Raw genomic sequence first — 16,077 nt, forward strand, 5'->3', positions numbered from 1 at the left:
GTGTGGAGTTGGTATGTTGCATATATTTCTACCGTATTTTTTTGTCCCATAGGACGCTCCGTCCCATAGGACGCACCTAGTTTTTTTGGGGAGAAATAAAGGAAAAAATTTTCAGGGCGCACCGCCCGCCGGTTGGCAGGCTGCTATCCACAGCGTGGTGAGCCCTGCGGGGAACTCCTGCAGGGCTCCCCACGCTGCGAATGTCTGTCCGGTGCGCGGGGCGCTCTGCTTCAGGGCACCCCGCCCGCCGGGTGGCAGGCTGCTATCCACAGCGTGGTGAGCCCTGCGGGGAACTCCCGCAGGGCTGCCTAGGCTGCGGATGTCTTCCTGAAGCCTGGAGAGCTCTCGACCCCTCTCGCACTCCAAGTTTCAGCGAAAGCCTGCATTCGCCCCATAGGACGCACCCAGATTTCCCCTTCATTTCTGGAGGGGAAAAAGTGCATCCTATAGGGCGAAAAATATGGTAGGTTGTTTCCCTAATGCTGAAGCGGTGTGAGAAGAAGCCACACAGAAACAGCAACCCAGGCCACAAAGGGAACATATGGCAAGTGCCAAGACTGACTCAGTTCATGTTCCACCTGTGCCATAGATTCACTATGGCGGCTTTCAGTTGGTCACTTATCAGGCACAGTTTCTTATCTGTAGAAAGAGGAGGGTGTTAAAGGAAAACACAATAACGCTTGTATGGCATTGTGCAGTGCGGCATAGTAAGAGCTCTGAACTTGGACCTGGGAAACTTGGATCCAAATCTCTAGGCTGGTCGCTATTTATCATCTTAACCTGAGGGGTTAAAAATGGGCAAATCCCCTTCTTTAAACTTCTTGGAGAAAGGGTGAAATACAAATATGATTAGTATTAATCATATTAAAAATTCAGAGGAGTCCAGCGATTTATTGCAAACATGGGAGTTCTGATGTGCTCGGAATTCCCCTACCTGCAGAGGAATATGCTTCTGTTTAATTGAATTGGATAATCGGCATAAGAGCAGAACACATGAATATTTTCACATGGCAGTCTGGATGAAAGCGGATCCATCAGCAGTTGTGAAATAGTGGCTTTGTTCCTCTCCCCTCACATCTTTTTGTGCGTGGCACACTTTTCTTCCTCTTCTTTGTCCTCGGTGTAAGTTCGAGCTTTGTGATTAAACGAAGTTTTGTACAAGACTGGCTGCCTGTGCATCATCTCTCAAGTCGCTGTGCAGCTGCGCAGGCTCTTGAATGGGAAGGTCAGCTGCGTTGCCCCCATTATTTTGGGACTCTCCAAAAGTAAACAACCCCCTAACAAATGGCCTCTCCCCTCCTCTTCCCTTTGGGGTATCTAGCCTAAGGCCCAGGATGAGATTAATCACCACCTGCTGAGTGGTCTGGACTTGCTGTTTTGACTTACTGTGGTTTTCTTTCTTATTTTGCTTGGGGAGGGGAGAAGATTGGCTGGCTTTTAATGGCTTGAATTAAGGAGCAACATGGTAATGAGGTGCCATGTGCCCTGTTGCTGTAGAGAACATACTTTTTAATTTCAGAAGGCATTTTTACACTTAAAACAAAGGCTGATATGTGTGTTTGTGTGTGTGTGTGTGTGTGTGTTACTTAATTGGGTGCTTTATTCTGTTACCCCCTCCCCTTTCTTTTAAAAGCCCGCTACCTGCCCTGTCGATGGATTGGGGAAGAAATGAATGTAAATGAATGAATGAAATAATGCCTGCACTTAATAGGAGCTGAACTGCCTTGCTCCTAAGCCTTCTGTGCTAAGAGTTCAGTGTTGTTATTTTAGCAGCATAAGGAATGCCCTTAGCTTGCATTGACTTGTGTGCAGGTCTTTGATAACATGGACCAATTTTGTTCTTAGGTGTTTTTTTTAAGAAGATAAAAATCATGCATAGGGCATCCAGCAAAAAAAAAAAAAAAAAATGCCATCCAGAGTGCAAGACAACCAACCCATTAAGGAATTGAACCATGTGATAACATCAGACTTCAAAGCTGTCGAAGCAGCTCCCTAAGGGCAGTGTCTGTCAAGAATTCCAAAATACGTTGTAGAGGTCTAGGAGATGGTAATCTTCAGCACCAGCCTCCTCTTAACTGAATCCCCATTCAGTAATATGGACTTTGGTCTACTTAGTAATATGGACTTCGGCCCAGCATGTTTCATCTCCTTGAGCTCTCCCAATGGGTCGTATTTTTGTTTTGTTTTGAGTTTTTAAACTTAGAACAACAAGCCATTTTTCCATGTCAGTCTGTTTTTCAGATTCCTCTCTGTTTCAAAAGCGACTTAAATATATGGCACTGGAGGCAGGTTTGCTGTTTGCATTCCAAGGTTCCTTTTTTATTGATCCCATGTATGCTTCTGTGAAAGTCCCATTGTGGTCTTACCGGTCTTATTCTCAGTTAAGAAGTATACTCAGTTGGTGGTGGAGCATGAGACTCTTGAAAGCCCAGGCTCATGGATTCGTGCCCCATGTTGGCCGAAAAGATTCCTGCATTGCAAGGGGTTGGACTACACCAGGCATGTCCAACCGGTCAATCGCGATCTACCGGTCGATCGTGGGGCGTGCCTGGTCGATCCTGGTGGATCGCTCCACAGCTTTGATGAATGCATCCCCCTAAAAGCTCAGCAACTTTCGTGAAGTCTCCCCCCAAAAAGTTCAACAACTTTGGTCAATCCAATGGATAGATCACAGCCAGTTATTTTTTAGTGGGAGAAGATCGCAGTCTCTTGGGAGTTGGACATGCCTGGACTAGGCGATCCATGTGGTCCCTTCCAGCTCTCTGATTCTAAGAGTTCATAGAACTGCAGCCTTAGCCTTTGCATTCCTTATGAACCTTATATTCCTTGAAGCTTAAAAGGGATTCCCTCCTTGCACAACTGAGCATTGTACAAATTCATTGTATACACATTTGCTTGGAAGTAGGTTTCACTTTGCTCAACAGGGCTTTCTCCCTAGTGAGTGGGTTTAGGACTGCAGCCATACAATGCATTTGGCTTCAGTATACAACTAGATTAGACACAGGAGAGGGAGGGGGGTCCACACATTTTGGCTGGCCTTGCCAGCTAGCCCTTACTTGCGATTGCCACCACCTCTGCTATACTCCCCTGCACAGAGGACCCAGGAGAGGGGCAGGGTCTCATCTTTCATATGCTGAGCGTCAGAGTCACTGGGAAGTAGAAGCCCAGCAGAAGATCGGAGATAACATCCATCTCTCATTTCATAGTGAGACAGGCAGTTGCTAGACTGGGGGTGGGGTTGGGGGGGAAGGAGCTCACCACCTGCAGCCTGGCAACGATATTTGTTGACTCCTGTTTGGCAGCTCTTCCAGGATGATGAATTAATGCAGCCTAAAAAGGTGTGATCGTGTGCATGTGGCAGAGGAAAGGGTAAACATGGAGGATGAAGAATGAAGATTGCAGGAAGGAACGGGCGAGAGAGGAATGAGCAGAGTGTACTATCAAGACCACATATGCTATTGAATACAGTTCAACCTTATCAATCATTGCTTGGAAGTGAATCCCACAGAGTTCAGTGAAAACTTACCCCTAAGAGAATGCGCCCAAGGTTGCTGACCTTAAACGTAAAGTGAGACACATGTGTTCTTCAAGCATTCATGCGTCTGCATGGAGTTCGATTCAGGAGCACGATCTTGTATCTGCCTGTATTTATTGCTTAGAATTTAATGTAGCATTTTTATTAGTATCTGAAATTAATCCAGTGTTCCTTATTCACACTCCTTTCTGCAAACCAGTGAGGCAATAACTACAAATGGGGGTGGGGTGGGGAGCTTTAGATTTTAAGAAAATTACGTTCTTCAAGGTGATCTTCAATCTCCGTCTCTATTGAGCCATAAACAGATGCAGAAAGTTATCTCTGGCCCTAATGAGTCAGGGGGATTTCTTATGAATCTAGAGCCATTTTGTGTATCCTAAAGTGTCGATGTGGCACATCAGGAGCCAAATATGGGCCCCCACCCACCATATAAACGTTTTTTATCATTATATATTAGGCTGCTGCTTGGAAATCCACATCTATATAAAATTTCCATTTGCCGCACTGGAATACTGGAAGGTGTATTAAGTGCAGTTCAGTTTTCCAAACTAGTTGGTGTTTTTTGTTTTGCTTTTTGAAGCTGGAAAAATGTCGTGTTGAAATGCAGACGGCGGTTTGCATATCATCTGTTGCTGTCACAAGCAGATACACTTAAATGTGTTCCGGAGGGGAAATCTTCACCAGGCATATGGAAGCAATACTTTTACATTTACTGTAATTTTCTGTGATTGGTTTCTAGGGCGAGCCATCTGTTCAGATTATTGCCTCTAAAAGAGAGAGAGAGAGAGAGAGAGAGAGAGAGAGAGAGAGATTGAATACAGTGGTACCTCGCAAGACGAAATTAATTCATTCTGCGAGTTTTTTCGTCTTGCGAATTTTTCGTCTTGCGAAGCACGGATTCCCATAGGAATGCATTGAAAATCAAACTTGCAAGATGTTTTCGTCTTGCGAAGCAAGCCCATAGGAAAATTCGTCTTGTGAAGCAACTCAAAAAACGAAAAACTCTTTCGTCTTGCGAGTTTTGCGTCTTACGAGGCATTCGTCTTGCGAGGTACCACTGTATTGGCTACAGAAATTGGCTTAGCCCTGAGAGACCATCAGGCGGGTTGAAATCCCACCTGGGAGATCTTTGGCAGCCTGCTTCCCATCTTTATTACGGGAGTAACAATAAGCTACCTTGCAGGGTTGTTGAGAGTACGTATGATCTAAGAATGACAGAGCTGTGCTCTAGAGTTACTAGCATATTAGAATAATGCGTAGAGAGCCCAGCATTCTGTTCCCTAATGGAGCACCATTGTTTTAGATCTCCAATCCCTCTCTCTGGACAAGTCATTATTTCCACTTCTTATTGCTACATTTTAGAGCTAAGGTGTGACTTAGCTATACTTCTGCCTAGCTCAGGGTGCAATTCAGCATAGCGTGGAGCTGAGTACGCACACTGGGAATGAAGACTGCTTGCACAATAAGACTTTTGCCACCCTTCCACCCCCCTGCACCCCCTAAACCTGTTCTGGTTTCCTCCCCAACCCTCCAGAGCAGACACCCCCAAACTTGGCCCTACAGATGTTTTGGGACTACAATTCCCATCATCCCTGACCACTGGTCCTGTTATCTAGGGGTGATGGGAGTTGTAGTCCCAAAACATCTGGAGGGCCGAGTGTGGGAGGCCTGCTCCAGAGCATGTGAATGGACCTCATTCTGTGCTTGCGACAACTTAGTTGAATCCTGCCCATTGTCTGCAAAGCATTAACTGTATTCTTTCTCTGCAGGTCATAATTAAAAAGTGGTCCATTCGTTGCCCTCTGCCACCAAAGCTCGCTATGGGGTTCTCCCAGGTATGCACCTTTTCTGGCTTATCTGTAATTCTTTGATTGCAAAAGAGCTTACCACATTTAACTGTAAGATAAGTTGGTCAATTATTTTTCATTGTTTGAAATTGCACAGAAACAGCAGAAATGCCTTACATTAATGCAGTGGGATCTTTGGATCCATACAGTGATTATAGTCATATCCAAGGCTCTCATTTTATGACTGTGATGTATTTGTGAAAACTAACGTATTAGCGGCACTGCTGGAAATGTTTATGCCCTCCGCTCCTGAATGTTGCACAACTTCAGGTTCCAGAAAGTCCCAGTGTATAGTATGTGTCCAATAATGTCAGCACCTTGCTGAAGCTAAGCAGGTTTGGTGTTTGGATGGGCAACTACCTGGGAACCATGTATACCACCTTGAGTTCCATGTTGGAAGAACGGCACGGTATAAATGTCAGAAAATAATAAATGACAGACATCTGGGTGCAGGCTATTCTGGAGGCATACATTCGTCTGTTATGAGAAGTCCATACAGAATACCAATTGCTGGAAACCATAGGGAGGGAGAGTGCAGTTGCACTCAGATCCTGCTTGAAGGCATCTCATGGGCTTTGGGTTGGCCCCCATGAGAACAAGATGGTAGACTGGGGGGGGGGGGTGTTTCACCAGCCTGATCCAGCAGGGGTCTTGTTATGTTCTTATGCCGACATGCATGCACTGAGTGATTTGCAAAGAAAGTTGTGCTTCTTATAATGGAAGGATGACTTCCTCCATAGTAGCTTGTCTAGGGATAAGCAGGAGGTTAAGGAAGCTTCCATACGCACATTTGCAACCATTTCTGATGTGTTTTGGGTTGCGGTGTAGTGAAGGTGCAAAGCTGGTGGTGCATGAGTGTCGAAGCAATGTTACTGTGAACTGGAGTTACGGATTTCAGAGTATTTGTTATAAAATTATGGGATGGGAAGCCAGCCGAAGAGTCTCATTTCTTGCCTCTCTGTCCTACACAGGCCTCAAATTCTACTGAAGATTGTAAAGCAGCGCTGTTTAACTTTTCCGCAGAGGTAATCTTAAATCATCCTCTTAACAGATCACAAGAGTTTGCAAAAATGTATTTAAGCATCGGACTAAGCCAGGGTTTCTCAGTTTGTGTGTCTCCTCATGTGCATTGCGCCCTGCTCTGGTGATAAAAATAATATGAGTGTGGAATTTAAATGTTCAAAGCCCTGTCGGCATATGGCTAAAACAAAGGATTAATTTAGAATCAGGCCATTGTCCATCTAGCTTAGCACTGTCTACCCTGACTGGCGGTGGCTCTGCAGAATAGTTTCAGACGGGTCATTCACAGGCCTACCTGGAGATGCCAGGGAGTGAACCTGGAACTGTTTGCATGCAAAGCAGTTGCTCTTCCACTCAACTGTGGTCCTTCCTCAGCAGCCCTTTGAGAATCTGTGCAACCCAGCTCTTATTTTATTATAAACATTTGTATCCTACCTCCCCATAAAAAATGCCCAGGGTGTACGAAACAACAAAATATAATGTTAAAAACAGTAAAAAAAAATTTAAAAGCATCATAACTCTTGAGGGATAGTCCGTGGACTCAGCGATACAGATGCAAATAAAATGCTTTAAGTGTGTTGTAAAGTGCATTATAAAAATGTGACACTAGATGGCGATCGTGAGCTACGGCAAATTCAATATATTTTTCACAACTTTTTTTTTTTTAAGGATTTTCACAACATTTTAAATGTGTGTCTAGATTCCACCCAGGAAGGTTATAGAAATGAGTATCAAATATTTATAGGTTGCATTTCAGCAGCGTGACTTTTCTTCCGTTTTTCTTTTCTTTTTTTGGCAGAGTGCATATGCCATTCCAACGATGGCTTTCTCCTTTCTTTGCCATACATCAGTATTGCCAATTTATTGCGAGCTCCAAAGGTAACATGTGATTTGTAAACGCGTATCATTTTTTAAAAAAATTGTTGTTGGCTGTGACTGCTGCCATTCTTAGAACATAAACTTCCTGATTCATTTAGTGTTCATGTCCAAAAGGAATGCCAAATTTATTATATGTCTGATTCTCCCAATACACTGGACCAGTAAGCTGTCTTCCCTAACCTTGAGTCGCCAGATATTGTTGGGCTACTACTTCATTTATGAATTGCTTACCATGAGATATTTCGAAGCAATTTACCTATGGCAGTTGCATATTTAAAACCTGTCAAAGCAATTGCGTGTGTGTGTGTGTGTGTGTGTGTGTGTGTACACAGCGTAAAACCAACAACACATACATAAAATCAGTTCAGATCCAAGGCAGATGTTTTTGAACAGGGACTTTGCTTTTTGAGGGTTACATTCTCTCCCACCAGTAGGTACATCTCCCCATTTGTTGCCTTATTTGAATAAAACATCACCTAACTTGTGGGTTAAACCACAGAGCCTAGGACTTGCTGATCATAAGGTTGGCGGTTCGAATCCCCATGACGGGGTGAGCTCCCGTTGCTTGGTCCCTGCTCCTGCCAACCTAGCAGTTCGAAAGCACATCAGAGTGCAAGTAGATAAATAGGTACCGCTCCGGCGGGAAGGTAAACGGCGTTTCTGTGTGCTGCTCTGGTTCACCAGAAGTGGCTTAGTCATGCTGGCCACATGACCCGGAAAAACTGTCTGTGGACAAACGCCGGCTCCCTTGGCCTATAGAGTGAGATGAGCACGCAACCCCAGAGTCAGTAAAACTGGACCTAATGGTCAGGGGTCCCTTTACCTTTACCTTTAATCTCTAGCTATGCTAGTACAAAGCCTGCCTTGTTTCTCTTTACTTCTGCTCTCTGCCCAGCAAGGGACCAACATATTTCACTTAAGGCTGGAAACATATCTGCGTAATTGGTAGACTTTCTGGGAGGTATTCAGCATAGCACTATAGCAATCATTCCCTTGGCATAAGCATTTCAGCTTAACAGACAGAGCAATTCCCTCTCTCTTCCCACCCCGCTGTTCTGAGGGTTATCTTGCGCCCCACCCCCAGGGCCAATGGGGGAGAGAGAGGAGAAAGCCCCATTGCACTAATGGAAAAACTTGCATTGGCTTCTGCTGGTGGGTCTTGTTAACTGCATCCAGTCCTATGTTTCACAAAATTACCTGTCAGCCATTGTTTCTAGGTGTGTCCTGAGACCTGCAGGATCTAGCAGAGACTGTCTGTACTCTCCCTCTTCAATCTAAGTCTGGATGCAGGCAGTTTTGTTATTGTTATTTTTGTTTTGTTCTCCTTCCTCCCCGCCCCGCTTTGTATAACATCTTCCCTGATTAAGAGTTCTTGAGAACTTGAAAGTGTGCACGTTACTAATTAAGATTTGACAGTTACAGATAGGTAGCCGTGTTGGTCTGCCATAGTCAAAACAAAAAAAATTCCTTCCAGTAGCACCTTAAAGACCAACTAAGTTAGTTCTTGGTATGAGCTTTCGTGTGCATGCACACTTCTTCAGATACACAGATACTTCTTCAGATACTTCAGTGCACACTTCTTCAGATACTTCAGTGTATCTGAAGAAGTGTGCATGCACACGAAAGCTCATACCAAGAACTAACTTAGTTGGTCTTTAAGGTGCTACTGGAAGGAATTTTTTTTGTTAAGATTTGACAGTTTTCAATCCCCTGAAGATTCAGAATTGTTTCACGGTTTTAGTGGTAGGCCAGCCCAGAAACCTGTTTCATATGCGCATTGGGAAGATGTGAAACAGTCAATAGCAACTTCTTTCCTGCATTTTCATACTCCTCCTCCTAAAGTCTTAAATAATGTCTTATTTTTCTCTCTGTGTTTGTAGTCCATCTAAAAGCAGGATGCAGAAGGTTGCCAACACTGGGATTAGCCTGAGCTTTCTGGTTTATTTTGTGTCAGCGCTATTTGGATACCTCACTTTTTATGGTACGTTTTTAAAGTATTAATTCCTGTTCCTTCATAAGTGATGGCGCAGGCCTGTGCAATCGTGTGACCCACTAGGCTTAACACTGTCTTAACAGTGGGACTGGGGCTGCCATCCGTTTGCACAACTCTCTAAAATGTGCCAATATCTTTTCTGCAATTGCTCTTTGCAGGTTTAAAACAGTAGTGGTGGGCAGTTTTCAGGGAAGCTTGTATACTCTGACTAATTTTCACCTTAAGAACCCCTGCTTACTTGCCAGCAATCTCCGAACAGTTTAAGAACCCCTGCAAAAGCACAAGCCTGCTGTTTATTGTATGGGTGGGGTCCAATTCAGATTGCGGCTTGCAATTTTAATAACCTTTCCCCTCCAAAATTTCAGACCATGTGGACTCAGAATTGCTGCAAGGATACAGCACGTACCTGCCCCATGACACTGTAATCATGACTGTAAAACTGGGCATCCTCTTTGCGGTGCTGCTGACAGTGCCCCTAATCCACTTCCCTGTAAGTATTGCAAAAGACCTGATTGCTGGCCCAGCAAAAGTGGCTCCCTTAATTATTTGCAGGCCCTGCCATCCTAGTCTTGGCTGTCTCATCCATTTGTCTTGCGGTGGATCAGAGTGCTGTGCTTGTGTATGTTCCGTTAGCAGCGGCAAAGGAACAAGGCCTAAACCGCTAAGCTAATTTGTGCTTTCTTTCTTTCTTCTTCTTTTTTTAACGAGTTTTAGATCTGAGCTGACTCACAGCGTTGCTTGCAGTTTGCAGAATGTGGCGTTCCTAAAGTTTATTTGGTTTGATTTTTTCTTGTTTTGTTTCTGTTTTCTTCATATTTGGTTTTCAAGCAAGCGTGCATTTTAATGTAAATAGGAGTCAGCAAGAAGTGGCCTTTGCTAATGATTTCCTGCAAGCGAGCTCAAAACGGATCTTCCTGACACGGAGTTTACTTTAAGTTTTTAACAGGGATTGTAGAAAACCACAAAACTGCTGCTGGCCACAGCCATTTCTGAAATCCCCCGCTGTATTGGGGCCAAACTAGATGTCACACAGAGGTATATAACATTGGCTCCAAACCTCTTTTTGGGAGGTGGCTGCACATTTGATTAGAGTATCAGCCGAGGGAATTGCTGTGCTTCACTACTTATTCAGACTCCTGAAAGCTGTGTTATCCCCCTTTCCCCCCTTTGTTTGGAAAAGCAGACAAGGAAACACTCTTGAACCAGAAGAGTGCAAGTGCTCTCATGGCCAGTTCACACATTATGTAGTAACAAGTCCAGGATTCCCACCAGGGGTGCCAACTCCTGGGGGCTGTGCCCTTGGCCCCCTCCCATTATTTTGGGAGGGTGCCAGCCCCCCCCGAGTGTCCCAAAAAAATCAGCGGGTGGAGGAGGTTGAATGCGGAGCAGAGCACAGCCTGGCTTCAGGGATCGACTCCTTCCTCTCCTCCTGCCGCAAAGAGGAAGGAAGATCACTTCCGGTGGCAGCGGCAGGAGGAGGAGCCACTGGCCATTGAAGCTGCCACCGTGCTCAGCTCCTCCCCCGGCTCCTCCCAACGTCCTGAAGTTCCACATGTGATGTCAGCCCCGCCCCCTGGCAAATCACCCTTGCCTCTGTTTACAACCTAGTATATACGCAGGTGGCGCTGTGGGTTAAACCACAGAGCCTAGGACTTGCCGATCAGAAGGTTGGCGGTTCGAATCCCCACGACGGGGTGAGCTCCCGTTGCTCAGTCCCTGCTCCTGCCAACCTAGCAGTTCAAAAGCACGTCAAAGTGCAAGTAGATAAATAGGTACCGCTCTGGCAGGAAGGTAAATGGCATTTCCGTGCGCTGCTCTGGTTCGCCAGAAGCGGCTTAGTCATGCTGGCCACATGACCTGGAAGCTGTACGCCGGCTCCCTCGGCCAATAAAGCGAGATGAGCGCCGCAACCCCAGAGTCGGTCATGACTGGACCTAATGGTCAGGGGACCCTTTACCTTTTTTATATACCCAACAGGGAACTGCAGCTAATCATGGCTCCCACACAATTTATGTGTAATGTGTTAAGATATCGGTCCTTAGTGCAAATTGGCAGTCTTTGGTGAGCAATTTTTTGCTTTGCTTTGTTTTGTGGGGATTCAGTAATGGACAGGATTCAATTAAGTTATTAAGTGTGGAGGAAGGTCCACTTGCACGGCAGGCCTTGCCCCCTATTCCTCCTGCCTCCCCTAAATGTACTCTGGGGCGTGGAGGGGAACCCAGAACAGGTTTAAGGAGTGCACAGGGAAGTTGCATTGTGCGAGTGGACCTCTTTCCATGCATGCAATACCCCGCTTAGCACTACGTTGAATTCCACCCGATGAACGTCAGATTTATTTATTACTGGTCTGATATGCTTTTATTTTTCTCCTTTGAATTCCGCAGGCGAGGAAGGCTGTGATGATGGTGTTTTTTCCACATCTTCCTTTCTCCCTGATCTGCCACATTCTTGTCACTCTGGCACTCAATGCGACAGTTTTCTTGATTGCGATGTATGTGCCTGACATCAGACACCTTTTTGGAGTGGTTGGTAAGTTTGCGTGCTTTCATCTTCCCCAATCCTATATTCTAAAAAAAAATCTGCATGCAAACCTCGCCGTGACTAAATAACTCCCCCCCCCCATCTTCCGCTCCTCCGCCAGAGTGGCTGGGGAGGCCCAGCCAGATGGGCGGGGTATAAATAATAAATTATTATTATTATTATTATTATTATTATTATTATTATTATTATTATTATTATTATTATTATTATTATCTTTTTAAAGGCTCAACCACATCCACCTGCTTGCTCTTTGTATACCCTGGGCTGTTTTATCTGAAGATTAGCACAGAGGATTTTATATCGAGACAGAAGCTTGGGGTAAGATGCCGACCTAAGTTCTTAGTTTTGGAATGCTAATGTGGAAGGTACTTAAAGCAATTGTTTAAAGCAGTTACTAAAGCGCATGGCCCTCTCTGACTTGTGCCATTTCAAGGAGTTGAGGATCATAACTCTGAAGCGCCCCCCCCCAACCAATATGCAGTTAAGTCTAGCCGTTACTGTCTTGGAGGTCACTGCAGCCTTACCCAGTAGAAAGGGCAAATTCTTTGGTGTAATCGTTTCCTAACCCGCAAGAGCAGTTTTTGTGAATAGATGTCTTATTCTCAGTGATGTCTGCATACCAAGGAGAGGTTTTTATCCTGTTTGTTTTGATTTAAACTGTTTAAATCTTCACAGAATCTCTAGCCCAACGGTTGCCATCAATTTGATTTGAATTAATTTTATAATGAATGATTTTAGAATGTTGTACTATTTTATTGTTGTTAGCCGCCCTGAGCCCGGCTTCGGTTGGGGAGGGCGGGATATAAATTATTATTATTATTATTATTAAAAGCCTCTACCACCTAAGAGGTAAAACGATTTTCTGTCCACCACTCTGTATATGTAACAGAAGAGTAAATAATTGGTTTCTCCTGCTTAGGATTAAACTGTTTGTGTGATTTTCTTCACAGGCCTGTGCACTGCTAGTTCTTGGCCTCTTGTTTGGTATTGTCAGTTTAGTACTGATCATTTATGATTGGATTCATCAGTGAAATAATCCCTGCCACCTTTGCAGCAGCCCAAATGATCATTTCCGGCTACATCTAAAGCAAAATCACTCAATTGGATGCCAGAAAGAGACTGTCTGGGGCTTTGAAAACCACCACAAACCAAACTCCCAACCAATTACCTCTTCATTCATCAAAGCAGGCTTTGTGATCCTGCAAACTTATTCTGGAGCTAGAGAAGATGGAGGATTTCCACTGTTCTTCCGCTCTCCCATTTTTATTTTTATTTTAAATTCCTGCATGCAGTAGCTAACGAAATCAAGTGAGGAAACTCGGAGCCCAATGGCATTGTGTTAACATTGCCTAGATCTGGTCTTAGTCACATAATGGGATCTAGTGGAGATTGCAGCGTGTGAAGATCATTTGTGAATTGCTCCTTGCCGATTAGTGAATAATCATGTGTCTCGTGTCAAAATGTGGAATCGTTATGGCTAAAATCCAGCAAGACAGGTGGTCTTCTCAGAACGTTGGTTGAAAATTGCTGAAATCTTTCTACACCTGTTACTGTCAGTTTCACAGAAACAGCTTGCAAACCCTCTGCAGCCTTCTTCCAGAGTGCTTAGATTTGCAGATCGAAACCAGGCCTGGTCTTAAGTTTGATTAAAGCCTGCCATATGAGACAATTTACAGTTCAACAGAGGAGTAAAATATGATGGTGAAATTACTCTGCCTTGCCAACGTGTCCTGACTTCATAACTGAACTGTAAAATCTGTATCGTTTTATACTTCAGTGCAATTAATGATAAAGTTCCCATTTTATGAATCATCCTTAATGTCAATACAGACCTAATTCAAACCATATGTATTAAATTGACATGGTACAGTCCTGTCATATATCTATGGCACTTCAGAATTCACATATAACTAGGTTGGGGGGGTACCTCTAATTTCTCAATACCTCCCTGCTTTTGAAAATGTTACACATCAAGGAGAAGGTGGTTCGGGGATTGGGGTGGTGGAGGAGAAGAAAGCAGGATTAGAAGCTTTCTGCAGCAGAGGAGAGCAACTAAGATGATCAAGGGTCTGGAAACCAAGCCTTATGAGGAATGGTCAAAGGAGCTGGGTATGTTTAGCCTGGAAAAGAGGAGACCGAGAGGAGATAGGATGATGAAGAACTAGAGTTTGGCTTTGATATCCCGCTTTATCACTACCCGAAGGAGTCTCAAAGTGGCTAACAATCTCCTTTCCCTTCCTCCCCCACAACAAACACTCTGTGAGGTGAGTGGGTCTGAGAGACTTCAGAGAAGTGTGAGCAACCCAAGGTCACCCAGCAGCTGCCTGTGGAGGAGCGGGGAAGCGAACCCGGTTCACCAGATTACGAATCCACCGCTCTTAACCACTACACCACACTGGCTCTCATAACCATCTTCAACTATCTGAAGGGCTGTAACATGGAAGATGGAGCAAGCTTGTTTTTTCCTGCTCTGGAGAGAGGTAGTTGGCTTCAAGTTATAAGAATGGATATTCCAACTAAACATCAGGAATTCTTATTGACAGTAAGAGCTGTTCGTCAGTGGAATGGACATCCTAGTGAGGTTGTGGACTCTCCTTCCTTGGAGATTTTTAAGTAGAGGTTGAATAGGCATTTAAATGACACCTCAGGTCACTTACAGCTTGTATGATTCTATATGAAGGGGTCTCTTTCTATGGAAGCACTTTCAAGCAAGACAATTAGACAGTATCTAGAAGATCAGCCAGCTTGAATCGGCGCAGGCTAGATCTTTTGGGAGCTGCAATCCGAAACATTTAGAGGACACCAGTTTTGAGGAGGCTGGTCTATTGCAAAACTAGGACTGCATCGCTTCAAAACCTTCCAAGTTTGATTTGGTCCAAACACCACATTCATTGAAGTTTAGAAAACTAGGGACTAGGAACATAGGAAGCTGCCTTAGGCTGAGTCAGATCATCTAGCTCAATAGAGTCTACACTGACTGCCAGCAGCTCTCCAGAGAGCTACACTGACTGCCAGCAGCTCTGCCACTGAGACATTCCCCTAATTTACAGGGCTGAAGTTGCATAGCCCGAAATGGAATATGTATTTTGAGTCAGTTTTAAAGAAGAGAACAGAAGGAACTGTGCTAAGGGAAAATTGGGTGCCATTGGAGAAAGTAATGTGGTGGCTGGGAGAAGATTTTATTAAAATAGAGGCCGAGCAGCCACCCTGAACCTCAAAGCAAGACAAAGGGGAAAGAATCGCCCGAGAATTACCATATTTCCCCCTCCATAGGGCACACCGGACCATAGGGTGCACGTAGTTTTTAGAGGGGGAAATCAAGGAAAAAAATCTTATTTCCAAAGAGCAGCATACAGACTGCGCACAACCTCTCCCTACTGGAGGGGTTGCGCGCAGCTATGGCACAAGCTGGGTCCCGCTCGCTGCCTTGGCTTGTGCCATAGCCACGCGCAACCCCTCCAGCAGGGAGAGGCTGCTCGGGGCTAAATAAGCCATAGCTATCCCTAAAGACTTCTGAGCACAGTGCAAGTTCCCACTGCGCTCCTCAGGCTTCGGGTTCCTTTTGCTGAAGCCGGGAGAGCAAGACTCTCCTGGCTTCAGCGAAAGGAACCTGAAGCCTCCAGAACGCAGCGCTGGTGTGCAAGAGTGTTCCAGAGAGCAGGAGAATATTGCCTCTTACTCTTGAGTTCTGAAAAGCATTAATTAACAATGTCACAAACGTGGGAAAACTATCTTGATTTGCAAACACCACTTCTATTGTGTTTATGCCAAGGGGGGAACCTCCAGATTAGCTATGCTGCGAACACTTCTGGGCAAAGCCAATATTATTCATGGAGTAGAAACAACAACATTTTCCCCTCTCTCCCCTGAAATCGTCCCAAGAGATGGTTTGTATTTTAAACCGAGAGAGCCTTTCATCTGTCTTGAAAATCGTATGCTCAAAGGAAGCGAGTTTCTCCAGAAAATAGGAGCTTAACATGAAATTATGACATTAAACCTTATACTGGAATGGCAAGAATTCAGAGTGCGGAGTTCCTCATTATTTCCAGATGGATGGAAGGAGTTTAATTTTGGCTGAGAGCTTACAAAAGCATCCCTGCCTCCGGAGCACTCCTGCCTGCGTGCTGGAACTTCCTGCCAAAAGCACAAAAAAACCCTTGATGCCCCAGGTCTGCTGTGAGATTTCTCCACTCCAAGTTGGACGACCTTTTGCTTCCCTTACAGGACTTGCACCGTCTGTCAATAGGTGCGCCTCTTCTTGA

General features: G+C 44.8%; 1 protein-coding gene across 2 annotated transcripts in view; it reads left to right on the forward strand.

Annotated features, from left to right (window-relative positions):
- Positions 1–13,687, forward strand: part of SLC38A6 (solute carrier family 38 member 6) — a gene marked incomplete at its 5' end in the record, with an annotated part of 53,100 nt that extends 39,413 nt beyond the window's left edge. For both annotated transcript variants that reach the window (XM_081913284.1, XM_081913283.1), the window contains 8 exons: positions 5,305–5,370; positions 6,354–6,407; positions 7,202–7,281; positions 9,162–9,262; positions 9,640–9,764; positions 11,659–11,803; positions 12,039–12,133; positions 12,766–13,687. In XM_081913284.1, coding sequence (XP_081769410.1) covers positions 5,305–5,370; positions 6,354–6,407; positions 7,202–7,281; positions 9,162–9,262; positions 9,640–9,764; positions 11,659–11,803; positions 12,039–12,133; positions 12,766–12,846 — 747 coding nt within the window. In that variant the 3' untranslated portion in view covers positions 12,847–13,687. The remainder of the gene's footprint in view (positions 1–5,304; positions 5,371–6,353; positions 6,408–7,201; positions 7,282–9,161; positions 9,263–9,639; positions 9,765–11,658; positions 11,804–12,038; positions 12,134–12,765) is intronic.
- Positions 13,688–16,077: the final 2,390 nt, after the last annotated feature.

The sequence above is a fragment of the Podarcis melisellensis genome (genome assembly GCF_964234715.1).
Source record: "Podarcis melisellensis genome assembly, chromosome: 1".
Taxonomy (NCBI): domain Eukaryota; kingdom Metazoa; phylum Chordata; class Lepidosauria; order Squamata; family Lacertidae; genus Podarcis; species Podarcis melisellensis.